General features: G+C 39.5%; 1 protein-coding gene across 1 annotated transcript in view; it reads left to right on the top strand.

Moving 5' to 3' along the window:
* The window catches only part of COL6A6 (collagen type VI alpha 6 chain), an 87,190-nt gene extending 72,589 nt beyond the window's left edge, over positions 1-14,601 (top strand). The window contains exons 32-35 of the mRNA XM_081071585.1: positions 1,531-1,627; positions 4,547-5,218; positions 8,084-8,177; positions 13,894-14,601. Coding sequence (XP_080927711.1) covers positions 1,531-1,627; positions 4,547-5,218; positions 8,084-8,177; positions 13,894-14,005 — 975 coding nt within the window. The 3' untranslated portion in view covers positions 14,006-14,601. The remainder of the gene's footprint in view (positions 1-1,530; positions 1,628-4,546; positions 5,219-8,083; positions 8,178-13,893) is intronic.
* The last annotated feature ends 5,165 nt before the right edge of the window (positions 14,602-19,766 follow it).

Below are 19,766 nucleotides of genomic sequence, written 5' to 3'. Positions count from 1 at the left end.
AGATTAAGGATTAAACTCTTACTGTGTAGCATTTCTAAATAAACCACCTGGGATCAAGACATTTTTTTTAATTGAGGTATAATTGAAATATAACATTATATTAGTTTCAGGTGTACAACGTGATTCAATATTTGTATATATTGTGAGATGATCACCACAATAAATTAACATCTGTCCCTTTACATAGTTACCAAATTTTTTTTCTTGTAATGAGGACTTTTAAGGTTTACTGTCTTAGCAACTATTAACTATGCATACAATGTTAACTGTACATTACATCCCAGGACTTATCTATTTTATAACTGGAAGTTTGTACCTTTTGACCCCTTTCACCCATTTCAACCATTCCCCCACCTCTGGCAACCACTAATCTGGGGCCTCCTTTTCTTTTCCCTGCTCTGCAAGCCTCAAACTCCCCAGGTAGGTTACTAACAATAAGGCCAAATTGGAAAGGGTTGGGAGTTGTACAGAGGAGAGCTAGCTGCCTGGACGTGCATCTGGGTCTGCACTGTAAAGCCAGGTTCGAGCCTGGTTCAAGCCCAGTGGGGACTCAAAGATAGTTGTAAAATGCATCCTGTGATTTCACTTGGTCTTCTGGAACTTGGGGTACGGCAGGGAGTTGGGGGCTGTCTCTGATCCTCTTTAAATGGCTTCTGTGTCTAGTGTAGTTGGATCAGTCCTTTTGTTACCAAATTCAAGGGGTTCACCACTTGGGGTGTTCTATTCAAGAACGATACATGGTTGTTCCTAGGTAGCTTCTTTTACTTGCAGCAAGTAAAGGAGACAGGAGATTCACATCCAAAGCTCTGTCTCCTCCAAAGGAGGTACAGCCATTACTTATATACACTATTCAGGTAATTACATGTTGATTTCTTCTTTGCAGGGGGCTAAACTTATCCTGATTTGGTTAATTATAAGCTGATTTCTTTTTTGCAGTTGTCTGCACTTATTCAGTTGGGTTCCAGTCAAGCTCATCCTTTTATAGCTGTGTCTGCAAAATACTGTGCTGTGTTTTAACATTTAGCAAGAATAGCATTTAGTAATAACTGCCCAGACCTTGAGACCTTTGTCCTTTCTAACTCTTTAACCTTTCTTTGAGCTTTAGTTTCCTCATCTGTAAAATGGGGATGATGAACATAAGAACAAACTCACTTGGTTGCTGAGATCATGGATAGGAAAGTGCTTGTAGTCTCTAATGACCCATGTAGCACCCACCCTGTGCCAGTAAGTGCTTTTCAATTATGAACTCATTTAATGTCTACAGTAGCCCTGTTCAGTGGAAAGTAGTATCATTATTCCATTTTGCAGATGAGGAAACAGCGGCAAAGTAACTTGTCATACAGCTAAAGGGGGCGTCAGGGCTTAAACCCAGGCAGTGCCCTCAGCCACCCTGACATGCTGTGCCACCATACAAGCAGCAGTGTTGCTCTCCTTACCTCTTAGTTCTCTGGGAACTAAGAGAACAATCCTGGGAAGTTCCTACAGCCCCACCCATTAAGCTGTTCCTTCTCTTGCTTCTACTTCTTGCAGATTGACGACACTGGCACATTCCAAGTAATTATGGTTCCATCCGGGACTGACTACATGCCGGCATTAGAGAGACTCCAGAGGTGCACTTTCTGCTCTGGTAAGACCCACAGAGAGAACATAATTTGATCAGGCCTGTTAAATATATTGAGGCACTGTTGGCAGGAACGGCTGGAATTTGACAGCAAGGACATGCGTGGCCTTGGGCGAATTTCCCTGGGGCTCATCTCATCACACTGCATCGTCCAGGGGCGGTGCTCTCAGCTCAGCAAACAGGTCGGCTCCATGTGTCACATCAGGAGGGTTACATTCCAGGTTTCTCTGCTTCGTGCCGCTTCCAGGAAACAGTAATGATTTTTAGAAAAATTTAGCCTGTCTCATTGCCAAGTTGTTTATGTTGTAAAGTATATTTATGTGTGAAATCTCAAATGTTCACAACCCCAAAGAAATGTTTTACAGTAGAGGTGGAAATTAGCAGAAACTCATGTATGTCTCATTGAAAAGACGCTTCATAGATTCCCAAATGTCAAGCATCATCAAAAAGATTTGCAGTGCTTGTTTGTGTGTTGTTTTTTATACAGTCCATAGGCCTAGCTAGAGAACTGGCTGGACCTGTATTTGAGTATTCTAATAATTTGAATGTTCTAGTAATTGTGAAAAGAGTGAAAGCCGCTGAGATTATGGGTGGGTGTGAGAGCTAACTGTTATCAAATATTTATCAGAAACCATGCACTTTTCTGATAGCTTTACATAACACTGATGATGGTGATGATGACAGTTAGTAGATAAACTATTGTACTTATGGTGTTCCAAGCAGTCTTCTAATTGTTTCATTCAATCCTCATAGTCACCCTAAAACATTTAAACTATTGTTAGCTCCATTTTACAGATGAGGAAAGTGAGGCTTAGAGAGATGAAATCATTTGCTCAGGGCTTCACAGCCAGAGCAAACCCAGGAAAACTGGCTTTAAAACGACTGCAATTTATGGGGAACAAAGATCCCATTATTCTGTTCCCTGAAACTGTATTTGTCCTTGAAGGAAATGCTTAATTCCTCTCCTTTAATATGTGTAACTCTTGCTGTATAACTGACCTCACAGGGAGGTGGTAACTCTGAGGGAGAAGTAGAATTTCTTCTAATAACGCTCTCTTCTTCCTGTCTTCCCCTCTGCTTCCTTCTAATCAATCTCTCCCTCATTACCTCCCCTCTTCTCTCTCTCTTCTCTCCTGTCTCTCTCCCCTCCTCTCCCTTCCCCTCCCTCCTCCCCGTTCCCCTCTTTTCCCCTCCCCCTCCCTCCATCCCCTCTGTCTCTCTCAATTGCACAGAGTCACTTAGGAACTGGCATTCTTACTCAAAGCCTTTAACGTGCTACCCAGACTGTGGGGAGGTGCAGCCCACCCTCTACAATCTCAGTTGCACTTTGAAACATGTCAGTTACAGCAGCAGGCTGGTATATTACACAGTCAGAAGTTGCACATGTGTGACTGGGGATAGATTTTGGCTCCATTTCTTGGCTTAAACCCTTGTTTTGTCTCTTAGGCATATAATGGAAGATATTTTGGCTATCGTTTACTGCAATTAAAAAACCCCACAAAATTGAACAAATGGGCAGCCTGCTGTCCCTGATTTTAGAAACTGCCTTGTACACAGGTGACTGCTCTGTCATCTGACTATTAAACATGGTCATAAAATTTTACTGAATTTCAGTAAGGAAAATAGAACTTGTCCAGAGCCACGTCGAGTCCAGGAGCAAGAATAAAGCTGGGAAGTTTGCTACATCCCCTAAGATCTGCATTCTGGTTATTAACCTTTTATCTCATCGCTTTTATTTGTGGCCCGGGCCCATAACTAAGTACCAGCTGTCCACATGAGTGTTATTCCATTCTCATTCTTCTCTTTAGTTTTTAAAGAGGCCATTCTCATCCTTAACCATGACCTATTACTGCAAAGCTAGGATTACAGAATGTCAGTCCTAGAAGGGCTCTCTGGGTGAATCTGACCCAATCAGCTATTTGTGCAGAGGAATTGTGCAGAATTGAGGCCCAGGGTGACTTGGACAGAAACACACAGAATGCATGTTACTGGGTACAGTAACACCAAACCCCAGGTATCCTGGCTTTCAGGCCAAGGGGCCTCCCCACGTAGTCTGTCTCTAATAACAGAATACTAACTTCCTATGTAGAAACCTGCAGAAATACTGCTATATCCTTTGACAAAATGATGTTACTTTCCTACCCTCAGTGTCTTCTGTAAAATTAGAAGATTAAGTGAACTTGAAGATCCTTCTATTTCCTTTTTTTTTTTATTTCTCTGAATATTCATTGTGGCAGAGTCAATCAAATTCACTCTCTTTCAATTACGATATATTCTTTTCTTAAATGAGATATGCATATTTATTAAAATGACTTTGTTTTATAAAAGTCCTTTAATATTCAGTATATTCATGTAACAAACACATATTGAGCTTTCAACTAATAATCACTGCAGAGATAACAGCATGAGCCGCAGTTTTGCCCTTAAGGTCTGTACACAGACATTGAATTATAGACCCCTTATTCAAAATGAAATAAAAGATTCACTGCTTTCTTCATTCTTTTTAAGCAGATTACTTTTCACAGCCCAGTGTGAGCCATTGGTTTAACCTGTATATTGTCCATTTTGAAAGACCGTTAGCTTTTATGTAATGACACAGTATACTCTTACAAGCATGAGATAACTTGTCCATTGTAAGCTTTATAAATTTAAAACACAGCCAAGATGAAACTTCAACTGCAAGCTGCCTAAGTTTTAAAAGTCAGATAGCATTAGTGAATGGAATTCAAGACACCGGCTGGGTATAAGAATCTGTCGTTTTGGATGTAGCTACAAACCATGGCTAGGAAATCTTCCTTTGTTGCTATCACAGGCATTGAGTAACTATTTTATCATCAAAGATCATGCAGTTTCCAAATGTTGCAATATTTGCGATGCTATCTTTCCACTTCTGTTTGGTAACGCTGTGTGACTTTTGGTTGGCAGATGTGTGCAAGCCCGATGCTTCCTGTGATCAAGCCAGACCGCCCCCTGTGCAGTCTTACATGGATGCTGCTTTCCTTCTGGATGGCTCCCGCCATGTGGCAAGTGCTGAGTTTGAAGACATAAGAGGCTTCCTGGGAGCGCTGCTAGATCACTTTGAAATCACACCCGAGCCAGAGACCTCTGTCACCGGAGACCGGGTGGCCCTGTTAAGCCATGCTCCCCCCAACTTCCTACCCAACACTCAGAGGAGTCCCATTAGAACTGAGTTCAACCTTACCACCTACAACAGTAAACGCCTCATGAAGAGGCACGTGGAAGAAGCAGTGCAACAACTGAATGGAAATGCTTTTATTGGTCATGCCTTACAGTGGACGGTGGACAATATCTTCTTAAGTGCGCCAAATCTGAGAAGAAACAAAGTCATATTTGTGATATCTGCTGGGGAAACCAGTCAGTTGGACAGGGAAACCTTAAAGAAAGAATCTTCGAGAGCCAAATGTCAAGGCTATGCCCTATTTGTGATTTCCCTTGGCCCTGCTTGGAATGACAAGGAATTGGAGGACCTAGCCAGTCACCCTTTGGATCAGCATCTGGTCCAGCTTGGCCGAATTCATAAACCTGACCACAGATTTGGTGTGAAGTTTGTGAAATCCTTTATAAACTCAATCAGGCGTAAGTCACCAAATCAGTTTTCTCTTGCACATTTATAGTATACTTCGTATTCCCAAAGAAGGGTTGATGAGCTGACATGGATTCTTGGAAGCCTCTGTGTGTCTTCAAGGGTACTGCAGGGTCAGAAAGGAAAATATGTAATGATGAATAGCGAGGGAGGAAACCTCTGATTCCTAAGCATTTAATTTTCTGGCTCATCTTTTTTATGTCTCTGGTTCCTATGGAGAAGCAATCAAAACAAGCAGCTGCTCACACATCTGTCTAGTGTAGCAGTGTAGTGGGGGGTGGGCGGGGATAAATCTCAGCCTTGACTTTAGCTACAAAGTAGAAACCCTTGCCATGTAACGTTAGCATGCTGCCCTTTGATGGAAAGTTTCATCAGTTAACATACCAACAGAGAGAGCCAAAAAAAAATTCAACAGTTCTTGCCTTTGTTTTTACAAGTTCCAAGGACAGCGTTTGAAGTATTAGGAGATACCATATTACCTGTCAGAATGAAGCATATATCCTTGCAAAACTTTCTCAGCCTTGTTAATGACTTTTTATGATGGCAGTAATTAGTATAGCTGGTGCCCATAAAATAAAACATGCCCATATTTCTTGGCGTGAGCTTGCCTTGAATGTATGCAATTCATTTTTAATGCAACAGGAAACATAAAAATAATTTTTTTAAAAGCCGTATCTTGATAATGACTGGAGGTTGAAAAGCACTTGGTTGAATTTCTGAATGTTTTCATGGCAAGTGAACCCCTGGAGTTCAGAAAAAGAAAAATGAACACACAGGCTAAAGAACACCCAGTGGAGTACTGTAAGGGAGGTTCTGAGTGTGTCTCCAATGTGTCACCAAAATGACACGGTGAGAGCAGTTAAGGCTGCTAAGACACCGACTAGTCAGTGCAAGGGAGGTCTGAGGAGCCTTGGGAAATTGCTGATGGGACTTGGCTGCTCCAAGTGTGAGGCGAGGACCAACGGCGGCATTGGCATGACCTGGGACCTTCTGAAAAATGCAGAATCTCAGGCCCTACTCCAAAGATTCGGAACTAGACTCTGCATTTTATCAAGACCCCCAGGTGATTCCTATGCACACATGGTTTGAGATACACTGATGGGAGCAGTAAACTTCCACAGTGAAACTCATGTGAATGTGTTCTGGAGTAGGAACCAGAAAGAGGAGCTCGAAAGAAGGAAAAACAAATGGGGACTCGGGGTCATTCTGAAGGAAGTAATCACAGGCATTCGTATTCAGGTAAAACAAAAGAACACCCTTAGAGACTCTGAGAAACTTATAAAGAAATACTCCTTAGGCAAAAAGTTGACAGGAAGTTTAAGATGGAACTTCCTTCCCCAGTCCCCAAAAGTTCTTAGTGGTGTTTCATGGTAATTAGACAAACTACAGACATACCTCAGAAATATTGCTGGTTTAGTTCCAGACTACAGCAGCAGGGCAAGTGTAACAATAAAGCAAATCATAATCTTCTTGCTGGTGCAAAGTGTTGCTTTCGATTTATAAAAAACGCAACATCTGTGAAGCACAGTAGAGCAGGGTGAAATAAAATGAGGTATACCTGTATTTGATTAGATAAATGACTTCCTCACCACCACCCAGGAGAAGAGGAAGAGCTGTTTTAAGAATAATTACTTGGGATCAGTGAGAGATATCGAAAGTGCTTTTTGGAAAACTATAGTCATGACACAGTTATACACCACTTTTCTAGAAATTAAGTATCTAGATATCACCAGTCTTTAAAATATAGCTGTAGAAGTGCAAGATGTTGAAAAAAGGCTTTGACAAAATCATATTCGAGGCTGCATACTTAATTCCATAGCTGCTCCACAGACTCTTACCCATTCTACATTAACACGTAGGTCTCAGGTGTGGGCCACTCACTCTTCAGTGTGGAGGATCAAGGAGTGACCGAAACAGACAGGTCACCGCCCTCCTGGGGATCCTAGTGCAGTTCCCTTTCTGTCATGTGACACTTAACACAGTGCTGTGATAGAGTTGGTGATCAAGCACCCTCCATTTCAAAATCAACACATTTCCTAAACGAAACTACTAACAAATAACCTGATGCTTAGCGTTAAGACAGGTAAAAAATTAAAACTCAGAGGCACAGTAAGGGAAACGTCACACTGCCGGGCCATTCAGTCTAGAAGCACACAGCCCAATCTACGCCAGCAGCTCTGGAGACGGGACTATACCACAAGCCCAGGACAAACCTGCTACTTAGGATCTTGGTTCACCAGGAAGAGATTTAATTGTGTTTAACACGTCTGTTCAATGTAATGCTTCAAGGAAATAATACATTTTTTTAAAGTTTCCCATAAAAATGTCTTTTAAATGTTGAACTGGTGTGGAAAGAGGCATGCTTTATTATTATGAAAAATTAATATACTTCCAAATAAAATGAGCCACTAATGAATTAAACCCAAGATGGCGCTACTGTTTCTGTTGTTTTTAATGATATGGAGACCATAAAGGGAATGTCCTTTCCCTTTGCATTTGGATATTTCAAAAGCGCAAATAAAAATAACTGTTGTAATTAGTTCATGTCAATTAGAGGCCAGACTCTTAGGACTGGCTTATGATATCTCCTCTAATGTCTGACCAACTTGGGCAGCGAAAGGCATCTTATTGAAAAGTACATTGAATTCTCCACCTATAAAATCAGCAGAGATGTATTGTTTTTTAAACCCAGTTTTAGAGACTCCCCTGAGAAGTCTGCGTTCATCTCATATGGCCACCTTAGTTGGTATATTTCTTTGCTGGATGTTGAAGAAAATGAAGTGAGACTTTGTGTACAGAGCAGGTTGCTATAATGTTAATAGCCGTAAGAAACTCATCATAACTTATTCTCTTCCTAGGTGCCATCAACAAATATCCACCAATAAACTTCAAAACAAAATGCAACAGACTCAGCTCTGCAAATCCACAGCAGCACCTACAAGAGTTGAGAAGGTATTATTCATTTGCTATTACTTGACAAATGAACCCTCCTCTACCCTCTCCTCCTTCTCTATTGTTTCCTCTCACTCCTTTTCTTCCTAATCCCCCTCCTCCATCATCCTATTTGGATAAAATCTATTGCTAAACAATATGAAACTATAATGTGAAGGAACAAGAGTTAATCAAAAGTGACCAGGTTGATTTGAAAACCAAACAAACAGATTAAGTGGAGAAAATCTAGTTGTTGAAATAAAACAACCACTGGGACTCCCCAGTGACAATAAGCATACCTAATGACCAGATACTGACTCACAAATATCATGCCTCCCTAAAAAGGAACCAGGGCTTCTTAGAAAAATGGTTAATTCTAGGCTGCAGTGGGGAACGTACAATGTGAGCCTCAACATATGTTATGCCAGAAAGCAAGAAAGTAGTCCCAACCAGCAGTGTCGTATCAAAAGGACAAAGGAGCTATCTTGAAAGGATTTCCCCTAGCCCAATGTTGGACAATTTGACATTGGACATTATTCAGAAAGAATAATGACAGTAATGGATTAAAATAGATTGAATCTTAAAAAGCCACAAATCTATAGAAATGCCCTGCAAGGGAGGAGGTGAGGGAAAGCTTTTTTTTTCTTCTTTTTGTAGAAGTATGCTAGCTAATAAAGGTAGAAGAAATGGTAGAATTAGAAAATCACCAATTTGTAATCCCAAATGTAATAACTGAGTCAGTAAGGATCAAAAAATGCTAAAACCACTGGGCGACAGGTTGTTGGGGAACAGGCTGTTTACACAGTCTCATGGAACCGCTCTCCTATTACATATTAATTACAAAAAGGGAAATGTGCTTTTACATGGTGAGGTCTGGCAGTAAGATCAGGCAGTACCCACTTCATCCACGATCTGATATTATGTGCCTCCCGAGGTGATGTAAGGAGAGATAACATCATCTATGTGACATTCCTCCTAGAAATGTTTGACCTAAGTGTAATAATGAGGAAACCATTGGACAATTCCAGAATGTGGAATATTCTTCAGAACAGTTAGCATATATTCTTCATAGGTTTCAATGTCATGAACAGCAGAGGGATGTAGGATACTGTTCTAGAATGGGAAAGACTAAAGAGACATAAATAGCCAAATGCAATAGTGTGAATTTCAATTGGATCATAGATCAGGAAAAAAAAAAAACTTATGTAGCTGGTATTTGTGGGACAATTGTGGAAATTTGAGTATAAACAATATACAATATGGTGGATATTAATCCATGTGGATTTCCTTATTGTGGTGAAAGCATCATATTAGTATAAGAATGTCGTTGTTCTTGAGAGAGACATGCTAAAGTATTTGAAAGTAACATGCATGATGGCTGCAGCCCACTGTCAGGTGGTTTTCCTAAGGGGAGGTAGGATGGTGTGCGTGTATGGATGTTATAGAAGAAAAAGAAACAGAATATACCTAAAGACAGGAATACAAGTAGAACTTAATGCTTTTTAATTAAGATATTTAAAAAATGTCAACTAAGGCGAAAGTAGTTTCTTTTAAAACTTAATAATATACATCATCTTTTGCATTTCCAAATACTACTTACACTTTTAAAATTAGAAATAATTTACATGAAGTAGTTACAAGACTGCTTCTTTGTTTCAGTGGTAAAATCATGCTGTACTAACACACACATACCTGCCCAATATCTGACTGAAGTCAAATGTGCACCAGCCCCCGGGAAGCACACCTAGGCAGATGCCTTTGACGGCTTGCCTACTTTTACTGTGTAGTGTGTGCATTTCTGTGTAGTGATCAGGGCCAGAGAGGTACTCCCAACCCAGAAGCCCCAGCTGCAGAAGCTCTAAGAAGCCTCTTCTTGGAATCGCTCTTCTCATCTTGCTGGGAGCCAGGGGAACTGTCCAGCAGCAAATACTTCCTGAAGTCAGGCCTAAAATAGGCCTGCGCAGTCAGTCCACCAAGAACAGGGCTCCCCCTGCTGCAGGTGTCTGGAAGTGTGGAAAGGTGTTTCGCATTTGCATTTGTATTAGGCCCCATGGGTTATTTAGCAGGCCGTACCTGCAAGGGCAGAAGCGGGAGCCAGCTTATACAAATTAAAAGGCACTTTTGGAAACCCCTCCCACCATGTATTCTGTTTGAAGAGCAATATGAGTGGGGAAGGGGATTCACAGTGCTGTTGGACGGGAAGTCTCTTCCCCTTCTCCACAGTACCCTAGATAAACTAGAGGCTCAGCTTCTCTTACAAATCCAAAATGGTAAAATGTCGGGAACTGGTTGGGGCATCAGAAATTGATATGAAATCCACACCTCTCTGTGGGTCAACTCCCTGTTGGTATGCTAGGCTGGGACACCCCAGGCCTTCTCTAAGTAACCAAAGGCTGTAACGGTACCAAACCACACAGCTGATTCTGAATCTCCCTGCCTGCGCCTTTCAAGAGAAGTGAGGCAGAACTGAGCGCATAGAATTGAGGAAGATGGGAATGCCTGCTAGGCAAGAGGCCTGGCCATAAAGATACCTTGCCAAATCGTCAGAATGACTTACATAAAAATTAGATCATTCTGCTGTGAGATTTTAAGAAATACCAGGTAGAAGCTGATTCTTATCAAATGGAAAAGAAAAGAACTGGACCAGAACACAGGCAACCAAGGAGACAGATGGCCAGTGAGGGTGAGATTGCAGGGTAGCCTCTTTGTAAGCACTTAGAGCTGCTCAGAGGCAGTAAAAGACAGAAAGCCACCTGCTTATTGCTTCATCCAGTCAGGAAAGCACCTGTGCCAGCCTTTAAAGCAGTGAAAGACCAGAGCCAGAACAACTGAATTGTAAAAATGGACACAGTCACCAATGCCACATGAATAATACATCTATTGTAATTCTGCTTTCCAAAGTATGTTTTCTGGACACAAAATATGTATTTCAAGAACTATTGAAATAGAAGCAATCTTGTCTGCATTTTCTACTCCAGTGAATCCAGTCAATTAGTAAATGCAATATGACTGACTCCTGATTATCTGCATAGAGGGAGGACTCTGTGGTCACAGAGAACTGAAATCTACGATTTGTCCTACCCACCTCATTTTATCTAGTTGCCACATCTTTTCCAAAAGCTTTGCTGGAGCTGGGCACAAGTTGCAAAATGAATCAATTGTATTTCATTTCTGTTTCTTTATCTTCACTACCTATTTGTTGGAGTTACCAATCAGTAAAGAAGTATCTAGAACAGGAGAAAGAAACTCAAAAAGTCTATATGATTCCCAAACAAGGTAATCGAATGCTTCTTATCAAATCCCAGCTCCTATATACAACAGAGTGAAAAAGTGGGAATTCAGACATATGGCAGTTATCCTTGTTCAACCCTTGTGAGAATACAAATATTTGTGGCAAAAAAAAAAAAAAAAAGCAATGCCATGCTATAGAAGCAGTTACCAATTGAATAACTTTTTCTTAACAAAGGTAACTAAACTTACCATAGTAAAGATCCAGTAGAAAGAGAGGTGGGTTGGGGGAAAGAGACCAGCGTATATAAGATAAACTCAAGCCATGAAAACTGTTCCAGATTCAAAAGAATGTAATCTCCAAGACAGTGGAGCCATGTTCTGTGCATACAAACAATTAAGATTTTGCAGAATTTGAGTTCATAATATTTATCCTGGAAATTAATAAGAAAATACAGAAAAGAGCAAAAGATGGGAAAGGTGTGAGGAAATTGGATTTGCACTGAAATTTAGCCACGACTGCTGCTCTTGGTAACTGGGAGAAGTTTGTTGATCAACTTAGTACCTTCCTGAGAGCACTGACGAAGGGAACCGAGACACACTTTGGGATTTGAGTTTCAGAAGCCCAGTCATATAGGATATAATGCATGGAGGCTTCGGGGTCTGTGTAACATGAACGGCATGGTTTTCTTTGTTGGTTTGATGTCTCCTTCACCCCTAACGAGGATTATAGATGAAAGAAGAGTATGTGGTGTGAGAGAGAAGTGAAAGTAATTTAATTTTAAATTCTTTCTATATGTTTGCGGTACTCATTTTCTAAAGAGCGATGTGTCTGTGAGGGAGATTAGACTTATTACTGGTGAAAGGAGAAAAATCCAAACGTGAAAAAACAGATCATAGTGAATATTGCCACTGTTTCCCTTGTCTCCACATTTGGAGTTTTCGACTCTTCCCTTGACCACAATTCAGCGAATTTCTGAGACTTATTGGTACTGATAAACCTTCTCTTCGTGGGCCATCAGGCTGTCACATATTCACTGTCTATGAAGAACATATATGCCAGGCTCCTCATACCTTCTTAACTGCCCAGCCGGCCCCAGGCCTTCTGCCTTCCAGTGGTTCTGCACCCATATCCAGGTGCTTCGGAAAGCATGACATTTCTCATTTCACTTTTGTTCCAAATGTCTTCATAGTTCTTCTTATTGTCCTGAATAAAAACCTAGTTCACTGGAAGTACCCCTGGATTCTCAGTATCAGAAGAGTTGGGTATAATCTCAGCTGTCACTGAACTTCACCCCTATATGCACCTCAGTTTCCTCACCTGTCACCAACAGAGGCCACAGTCACTAGTCTAGGGGATTTCAATTGTTGGTCACAACATAGGTTGTTTCTATCCCCCATTTTACACCTGAAGAAATAAGGATCACTCTAGTTAAATGATTGCTTAGAGCTACTCAGCTAGTGAGAAGCTGGAATATAAGAATGCTTTTGGAATCAAAACTCTTTCCACCACCTCTCTGTAAAATAATGACATCTGAAATGGCTGTTTCCTATACTGTCCAATACAGTAGCCACTAGTTTCCAATGGAGTGAAATTTAAAATTCCATTGTTTCGGTCACACTAACCATGTTCCAAGTGCTCAACAGCCACATGTGGTTAGTGGCTGCCATACTGGCCAGTGAAGATTATAGGACTTTTCCATCAGCTCAGAGTTTTATTGGACAGGCCAGAACTTCTAGTCAGCACTTGGCTTCTATAATTCCTTGACTTCTGTCTAGCATCCAAAGCTTTCCAAAGCCAGACTCCTGCTCTCCTTTATTGTCAGGTTACTCATGATTCCCAGTCAAACTCTTTATGCGCCTGCCAGACAGGGCACTGTTTCTGTGTCGCTCACTGTACCTAACACAGTACCTTCCACAGAACAGAGAGTAAACATTTGGATGGATGGGAAGAAGGGAGGGGCATTCATTTCTGCTACCATTAAATACTTACTGAGTGTCTACTATGTGCTACATAGTTCCCGGGATTACTATGGTGACCAGACATGGTCTTGTGAAATTCACTTTCTGTCTTGGAGGGTGGAAGAGCTGAGAACAGATCACAAAGAAGTTTACAAGAAAATAAAACTCATAGTGTCATGAGAAAAATGAGCATGTTGTGCTAAGTGAGTGGAAGTGGGAGTGGGACTAGGAAAACCAGACCTGGTGGTCTCTAATGAGGTACTGTTTGAACCCAAATCTAAAAAAGGAGTCAACCATATGAAGTTTTGTGTGGAACCTGTTCCACGAAGAAGAAACTGTGCTGTTGAAATTATGCTTTTACATACTTTGATCAGATGTTGTATTCACCAGCTTCTGATATATCTGCCCAGTGTAAACCCAGTTTAATAATCTTAATACAATTACCCTGAAGGAAAGATGCAACAATTAAATTAGAAACACAGGCTGAAATAATCTGCTAAAGGTGATATGGCATTTATCTTTTATGTTTCTCTCTTTTGTTGTATAGCTTTGTTCGTGGACCACACACAGCTGCCCTCAAAGAAGATGCATTACAGAAAGCTAAATTCTTTCAAGATAAAAAAATACGTTTCAAGAGTAGCAAGAGGCAACAGAGATAATATGGTTTGAAATTTTCTTAGAAACACATCCTGTACCTTTAAAAATGGGGACGAGGTGGTAAAAACTGTTCCCAAATGACATGATAAAGGAAGTGATCAGAGAATTTAGCCTTAGGAAGCACGGTAAGACTCTGGACTTAAATAACTAAATTCACTGCCAAAACTATGCACAACTTGTATTGGGATATCTGCCTGTATCTGGAGTTCCACTCTGCAGGGCTGGTCAAACCAAAGGTTGTAGATTATGAGGCAACTTGACCTCTTGTACTCACTGGTATTCAGATATATCTTGTCCACTTATTTGACCACTCCTGATAATTCCAGCATGCTAAGACTGATATGATATGTTCAAGAACTGTTATCATTAAAAGATGGAAGAATGAAGTGTTTTGAAAAGTCTGATGGAGATAAAATTTGAAGGTAAATTTTATATAGTGTATACATATGTGTACATGGGCCGATGCCATCTCTTTTGATTGCACCTCTGTCCAGTCCGTTTTCTGCAAACCAAGCTATCTTTCTCACCTTCGTTCTGTTTAACGTCATCTGTTTAACCAAAGGTTGTTTTGGAAGACTCCAACATTTACCTGAGAAATTGATGCTGTTGGTATGTCATCCTTTTGAAATTTGGGCCTCCCACGATGAGTCCATTTAAACACACCACTGTCTGTAAGGACTGGCTAGTCCTCCGATGGGCTTGTGCTCGGTTTCCTCCCACCTTGTGCAGTTGTTTGCTTGGACAGGTGAGAAACAGAGTAATTTCCCCCAGTTCCAAATCCTCCCTAACTCCCTGAGAAACTCATTAATTCCCTCAGAACATAAATTGTTGCTTTTGAGCTGGAAGTTCCCTTTTCATTATACATAGAGCCTCCTGCCTGGCCATATTTATGGACTTTTATTCTTTCCTTCCCATTATTGTCATTTATCATTTTTAATAATCTATACATTCTTTAGACAGGAGATTAAAGACACAACTTGTCATGGGTGAAGCTCTGAATTACTTTTACCCATCGGGTAGCTATTTAGTCACCGAGCAGAACTGGCAGAGCTCTAAAAAGAACCTTAAATGCACACTGAGTTGGAAAAGGTAAGAAAGCTGCTAATGTTTTGATCTCCAAACACACATGGGTTTGCGGAGAAGCTAAGAGAGCAGAGTGAGGTACAGCAGGAAAGGATTTCAAAGTGCCTTGCCTCTGTTAGGATTCTCTGCTGGCTCACTCTCTCCTCACCCCCATCCGGACCACATAACTGACTCTTAATCTTATGATGGGGCTGCTTATTTTCAACAACTAAATACCAAAGTAGCATTATTTAATTTAGACATAATGTTCGGACCTTACCAAAAATTATAAGAGCTGCTCCACAACTGGTAGTAATGGTTCTGCTAGGCAGAATATGACTCTGGTGAAAGGAGAGAGGTCCTGCTTGGACGTAGCGCAGATGTTACTGACACCTGTGACCAGTAGGTAAGGCCTGCTTTTCTTTTCTATACCTCTCTTCATAAAACCTGGAAAAGAAGGGCTATCTGCAGTGTGTTTTTAAACCACTTCTGCCATCCTTACTCAGGCAACTCCATACAGATAGCTCCCAGTGTCTTCAGGGGGGCAAGGAGTTAAAATGTCAGTCATACTCAGGTAATAGAGAAGAATAAAGCACATCAGGTTTCTTCATATCCTACGTGGTGCTTAGGGGTTGAGGAAAAAATTATGTTTCAAGTACAGGAATATTTAAGAGGTATTTCATTAAAAGAGATTTTTCTGGTTAACTTGGATTGAGCATAAATTCCTTTCTTCTATTTGTTGCTGGAAATACTTTTATTTTTTTTCTGCATTGATAAGTAAAGTACACCAAACAAATATTCCCTTGGTGACTGAGATTATTTTAGCATTTTGGGTCATCTTTTTAATCATTAATAGGTGAAGAGTCTGAAACATACTGCAAATATTAAGTTCCTTTTAAAAAATAAATTCCTATTATTAGCATTTTCCATGATTTATCTCTTTCTCCTAAAAGGGAAAAGGAGCAAAAGATTAAATGTCTATTAAATAAAACCCGACTTAAACCAAGAATCAGGAGAGATGTTTCTTGGTTTAAAATGTAAACCTGACTATAAAGAACGTACCTCCTATTATCTCTGCACTGAGCTATGAGTCAAACGTGTAAATAAAAAAATGCAAGGATCCAACTCAACATAGCATCAAATTGTAATACAACCAAATGACCTCTTTTAAAAATGGGGGAGGGTTTTTACAAGGGGGAGAAGAAAGGATGGTAAGGAGAACAGGATTATATCGCCACCAATGCATGCCATGTTTTCCTCAGCACTTGCCGCGTTTATCAGTCCTGGCTTATCCAATAGCTCCAGGCTTGAAACCCACTCTCAGCACGACAGTTTATGTCTCAAAAAAATTTCTCCCAAACTCGGCAGACTCTCAATCTGATTTGGTCACTAGAAACTCTGCAAATATGGTCTTAGCAGACTTTAAGGGAAACAAAGGCAACATAACGTTGCCAAATCAAATCTGCAAATTCTGACTAAGCTAAATAGTCAGAGTCCATAGTTCCTGATCTATCTTTTAGTAAACGACAGCTGACATGCTATGTTTCAGATGTACAACAGAATGATTCTACATTTATATACCTTACCGTGTGATCACCATGATATATCTGATCTGTCACAGTACAAAGATACTACAATATTATTGACTATATTCCTGGGGCTGTATATTACATTTGGGTGTCTTGTTTCTTTTATAACTGGAAATTTGTACCTCTTATTCCTCTTCAACCTTTTCACCCATTCCTTCATACCCTTCCCCTCCGGCAACTATCAGATTATTCTCCGTACAGTGTTACCTTGGTTTTCTAATGTAATCTGTTCTGGAAGACCATTCGAGTACTGAAACGTTTGAAAACAGCCGACAGCTAGGCCTCAGGATGTTCACTCAGCGGAAGACGCATGACATGTTCAACTTCCAAGGCATGTTCGAAAACCGAAGCATTTACTTCCAGGTTTACGGCGTTCATAAACCGAAATGTTCATCAACAGAGACATTCGAAAACCAAGGTACTGCTGTATCTATGAGTATTTGTTTTGTTTGTTGATTTGTATTTTTAATTTATCTTTTAGATTCTACATATAAGTGAAATCATACGGTATCTGTCTGACTTACTTCACTTAGCATGTTGTCACAAATGGCAAGATTCCATTCTTTTTTATTGCTGAATAATATTCTGTTGTGGCTATATATACTATATCTTTATCCATTTATCTAACAATGGACGTCTAGGTGTCTTCTATATCTTAGCTTTGTAAATAATGCTGCAGTGAACACAGGGGTGCATATATTTTTTTGAATTGTTTTTTTCTTTGTGTAATGCCCAGAAGTGGAATTGCTGGGTTGTGTGGTAGTTGTATTTTTAATTTTTTGTGGAACCTCCATATTGTTTTACATAGTGGCTGCAGCAGTTTACAATCCCACCAACAGTGCATGAAAGTTCCCATTTTTACACATCCTTGTCAACACTTATTTGTTGACTTTTTGATAGTAGCCATTCTCTGACAGTTGTGAGGCGATACCTCATTGTGGTTTTCATTTACATTTTCCTGCTGATTAGTGATGTTGAGCATCTTTTCATTCTGTTCATTGATCTGTGTCTGTTTTTGTGCCATTACCATGCTATTTTCAATTACTGTAGCTTCAAGTGAAGTTTGAAATCAGGGGCCATGATAGCTCCAAAATTGTTCTTCTCTCAAGATTGCTTTGGCAATTCAGCATCTTTTGTGGTTTCATTTAAATTTTCGGACTATTTGTTCTAGTTCTGTGAAATGTGAAAAATGTCATTGGTATTTTTGATAGGGATTGCATTGAATCTGTAGATTGCTTTGGGTAGTATGGACATTTACAGTAATAATCCCTCCAATCCATGAGCACGGCATATCCTTCCATTTATCTGCGTTGTCTTCAATTTCTTCTATCAATGTCTTATAGTTTTCAAAATATAGGTCTTTTACCACCTTGGTTAAATTTATTACTAGGCATTTTATTATTTTAGATGCAACTGTAAAAGGGATTGTTTTCTTAATCACTTTCTGATACCTTGTTATCAATGTATAGAAACACAATAGATTTCTGAATACTAATTTTGTTTCCTGCAACTTGACTGAAATCATTTATTAGTTCTAACAGCTTTTTGGGGGAGTCTTTAGGGTTTTCTTTATACAGTAGCATGTCATCTGCAAATAACAACAGTTTTACTTCTTCCTTTCCAATTTGGATGCCTTTTATTTCTTTATCTTGTCTGACTGGTTTGGCTAAGACTTCGAATACTATGTTGAATAAAACTGTTCTGAGTGTGCACCCTTACTTTGTTCCTGATCTTAGAAGGGAAGTGTTCCTCTTTTCACCAATGAGTAGGATTCTATGGGCTTGTCATATACAGCCTTTATTATGGTGAGGTATGTTCCCTCTATACCCACTTTGTTAAGAATTTTTATCATAAGTGGATGTTGAATTTTGTCAAATGCTTTTTATCTATTATGATTATGTGGTTTTTATTCTTGGTTTTGTTAATGTTGTGTATCACATTGATTGATTTGTGAATATTGAACCATCCTTGCATCCCTGGAATAAATCCCACTTGATTGTGGTGTATCATCCTTTTAATGTATTATTGAATTTATTTAATATATATTTTTTTAATTTATTGGGGTGACAATTGTTAGTAAATTTACATAGATTTCAGGCGTACAATTCTGTATTACCTCGTCTATAAATCCCATTGTGTGTTCACCACCCAGAGTCAGGGGGTGGGGGGTGGGTGATGAGGGTAAAAGGGATCGAATTTAGTTAATATTTTGTTGAGAATTTTTACATGTATGTCCATCATGGATATTGGCCTGTAATTTTCCTTTTTTTTTTTTTTTTGTAGTATCTTTGTCTGGTTTTGGTATTAGGGTAATGTTGGCTTTGTAGAATAACTGTGGAAGTGTTCCTCCCTCCTGAATTTTTTGGGACAGTTCAAAAAAGGATAACTTTTCTTCTTTAAATGTCTGGTAAAATTTACCTGTGAAGCCACCTGCTCCTGGACTCTTGTTTGTTGTTACTGATTCAATTTTGTTACTAATACTCAGTCTGGTAAGATTTTCTGTTTCTTCCTTGTTCATTCTTGGAAGGTTGTATTTTTCTAGGAATTCATCCATTTCTTCTAGGCTCTACAATTTGTTAGCATATAATTGTTTGTGATCTTCTTTTATGATCCTTTGTATTTCTGTGGAGTCACTTGTAACTTCTCTTTCATTTCTGACTTTATTTTGGCCCTCTTTTTTCTTGATAAGTCTGGCTATAGATTTATCAATTTTATTTATCTTTTCAAAAAACCACCTCTTATTTTGTTAATCTTTTCTATTTTTTTTAAGTCTATTTCACTTACTTCCACTCTAATCTTTATTATTTTCTTCCTTCTACTCACTTTGGACTTTGTTCTTTTTCTAGTTCCCTTAGCTGTTAGATTGGTTATTTGGGATTTTTCTTGTTTTGAGAGCTGTATTGCTATAAATTTCCCTCTTATAACTGCTTTTGCTCTTTCCTATAGATTTTGGAAAGCCGAGTTTCCATTTTTATTTGTCTCAAGACATTTTTTGATTTCCTCTTTAATTTCTTCTTTGATCTACTGGTTGTTTTAACAGCATTTGGTTTAATCTCCAGGTATTTGTGTTTTCTCCAGTTTTATTCTTGTAGGTGATTTCTAGTTTCAATAC

Source organism: Rhinolophus hipposideros (assembly GCF_964194185.1).
Source record: "Rhinolophus hipposideros genome assembly, chromosome: 14".
NCBI lineage: Eukaryota > Metazoa > Chordata > Mammalia > Chiroptera > Rhinolophidae > Rhinolophus > Rhinolophus hipposideros.
Note: the sequence above shows the minus strand (reverse complement) of the source record. Positions and strands in the feature narration are given on the sequence as shown.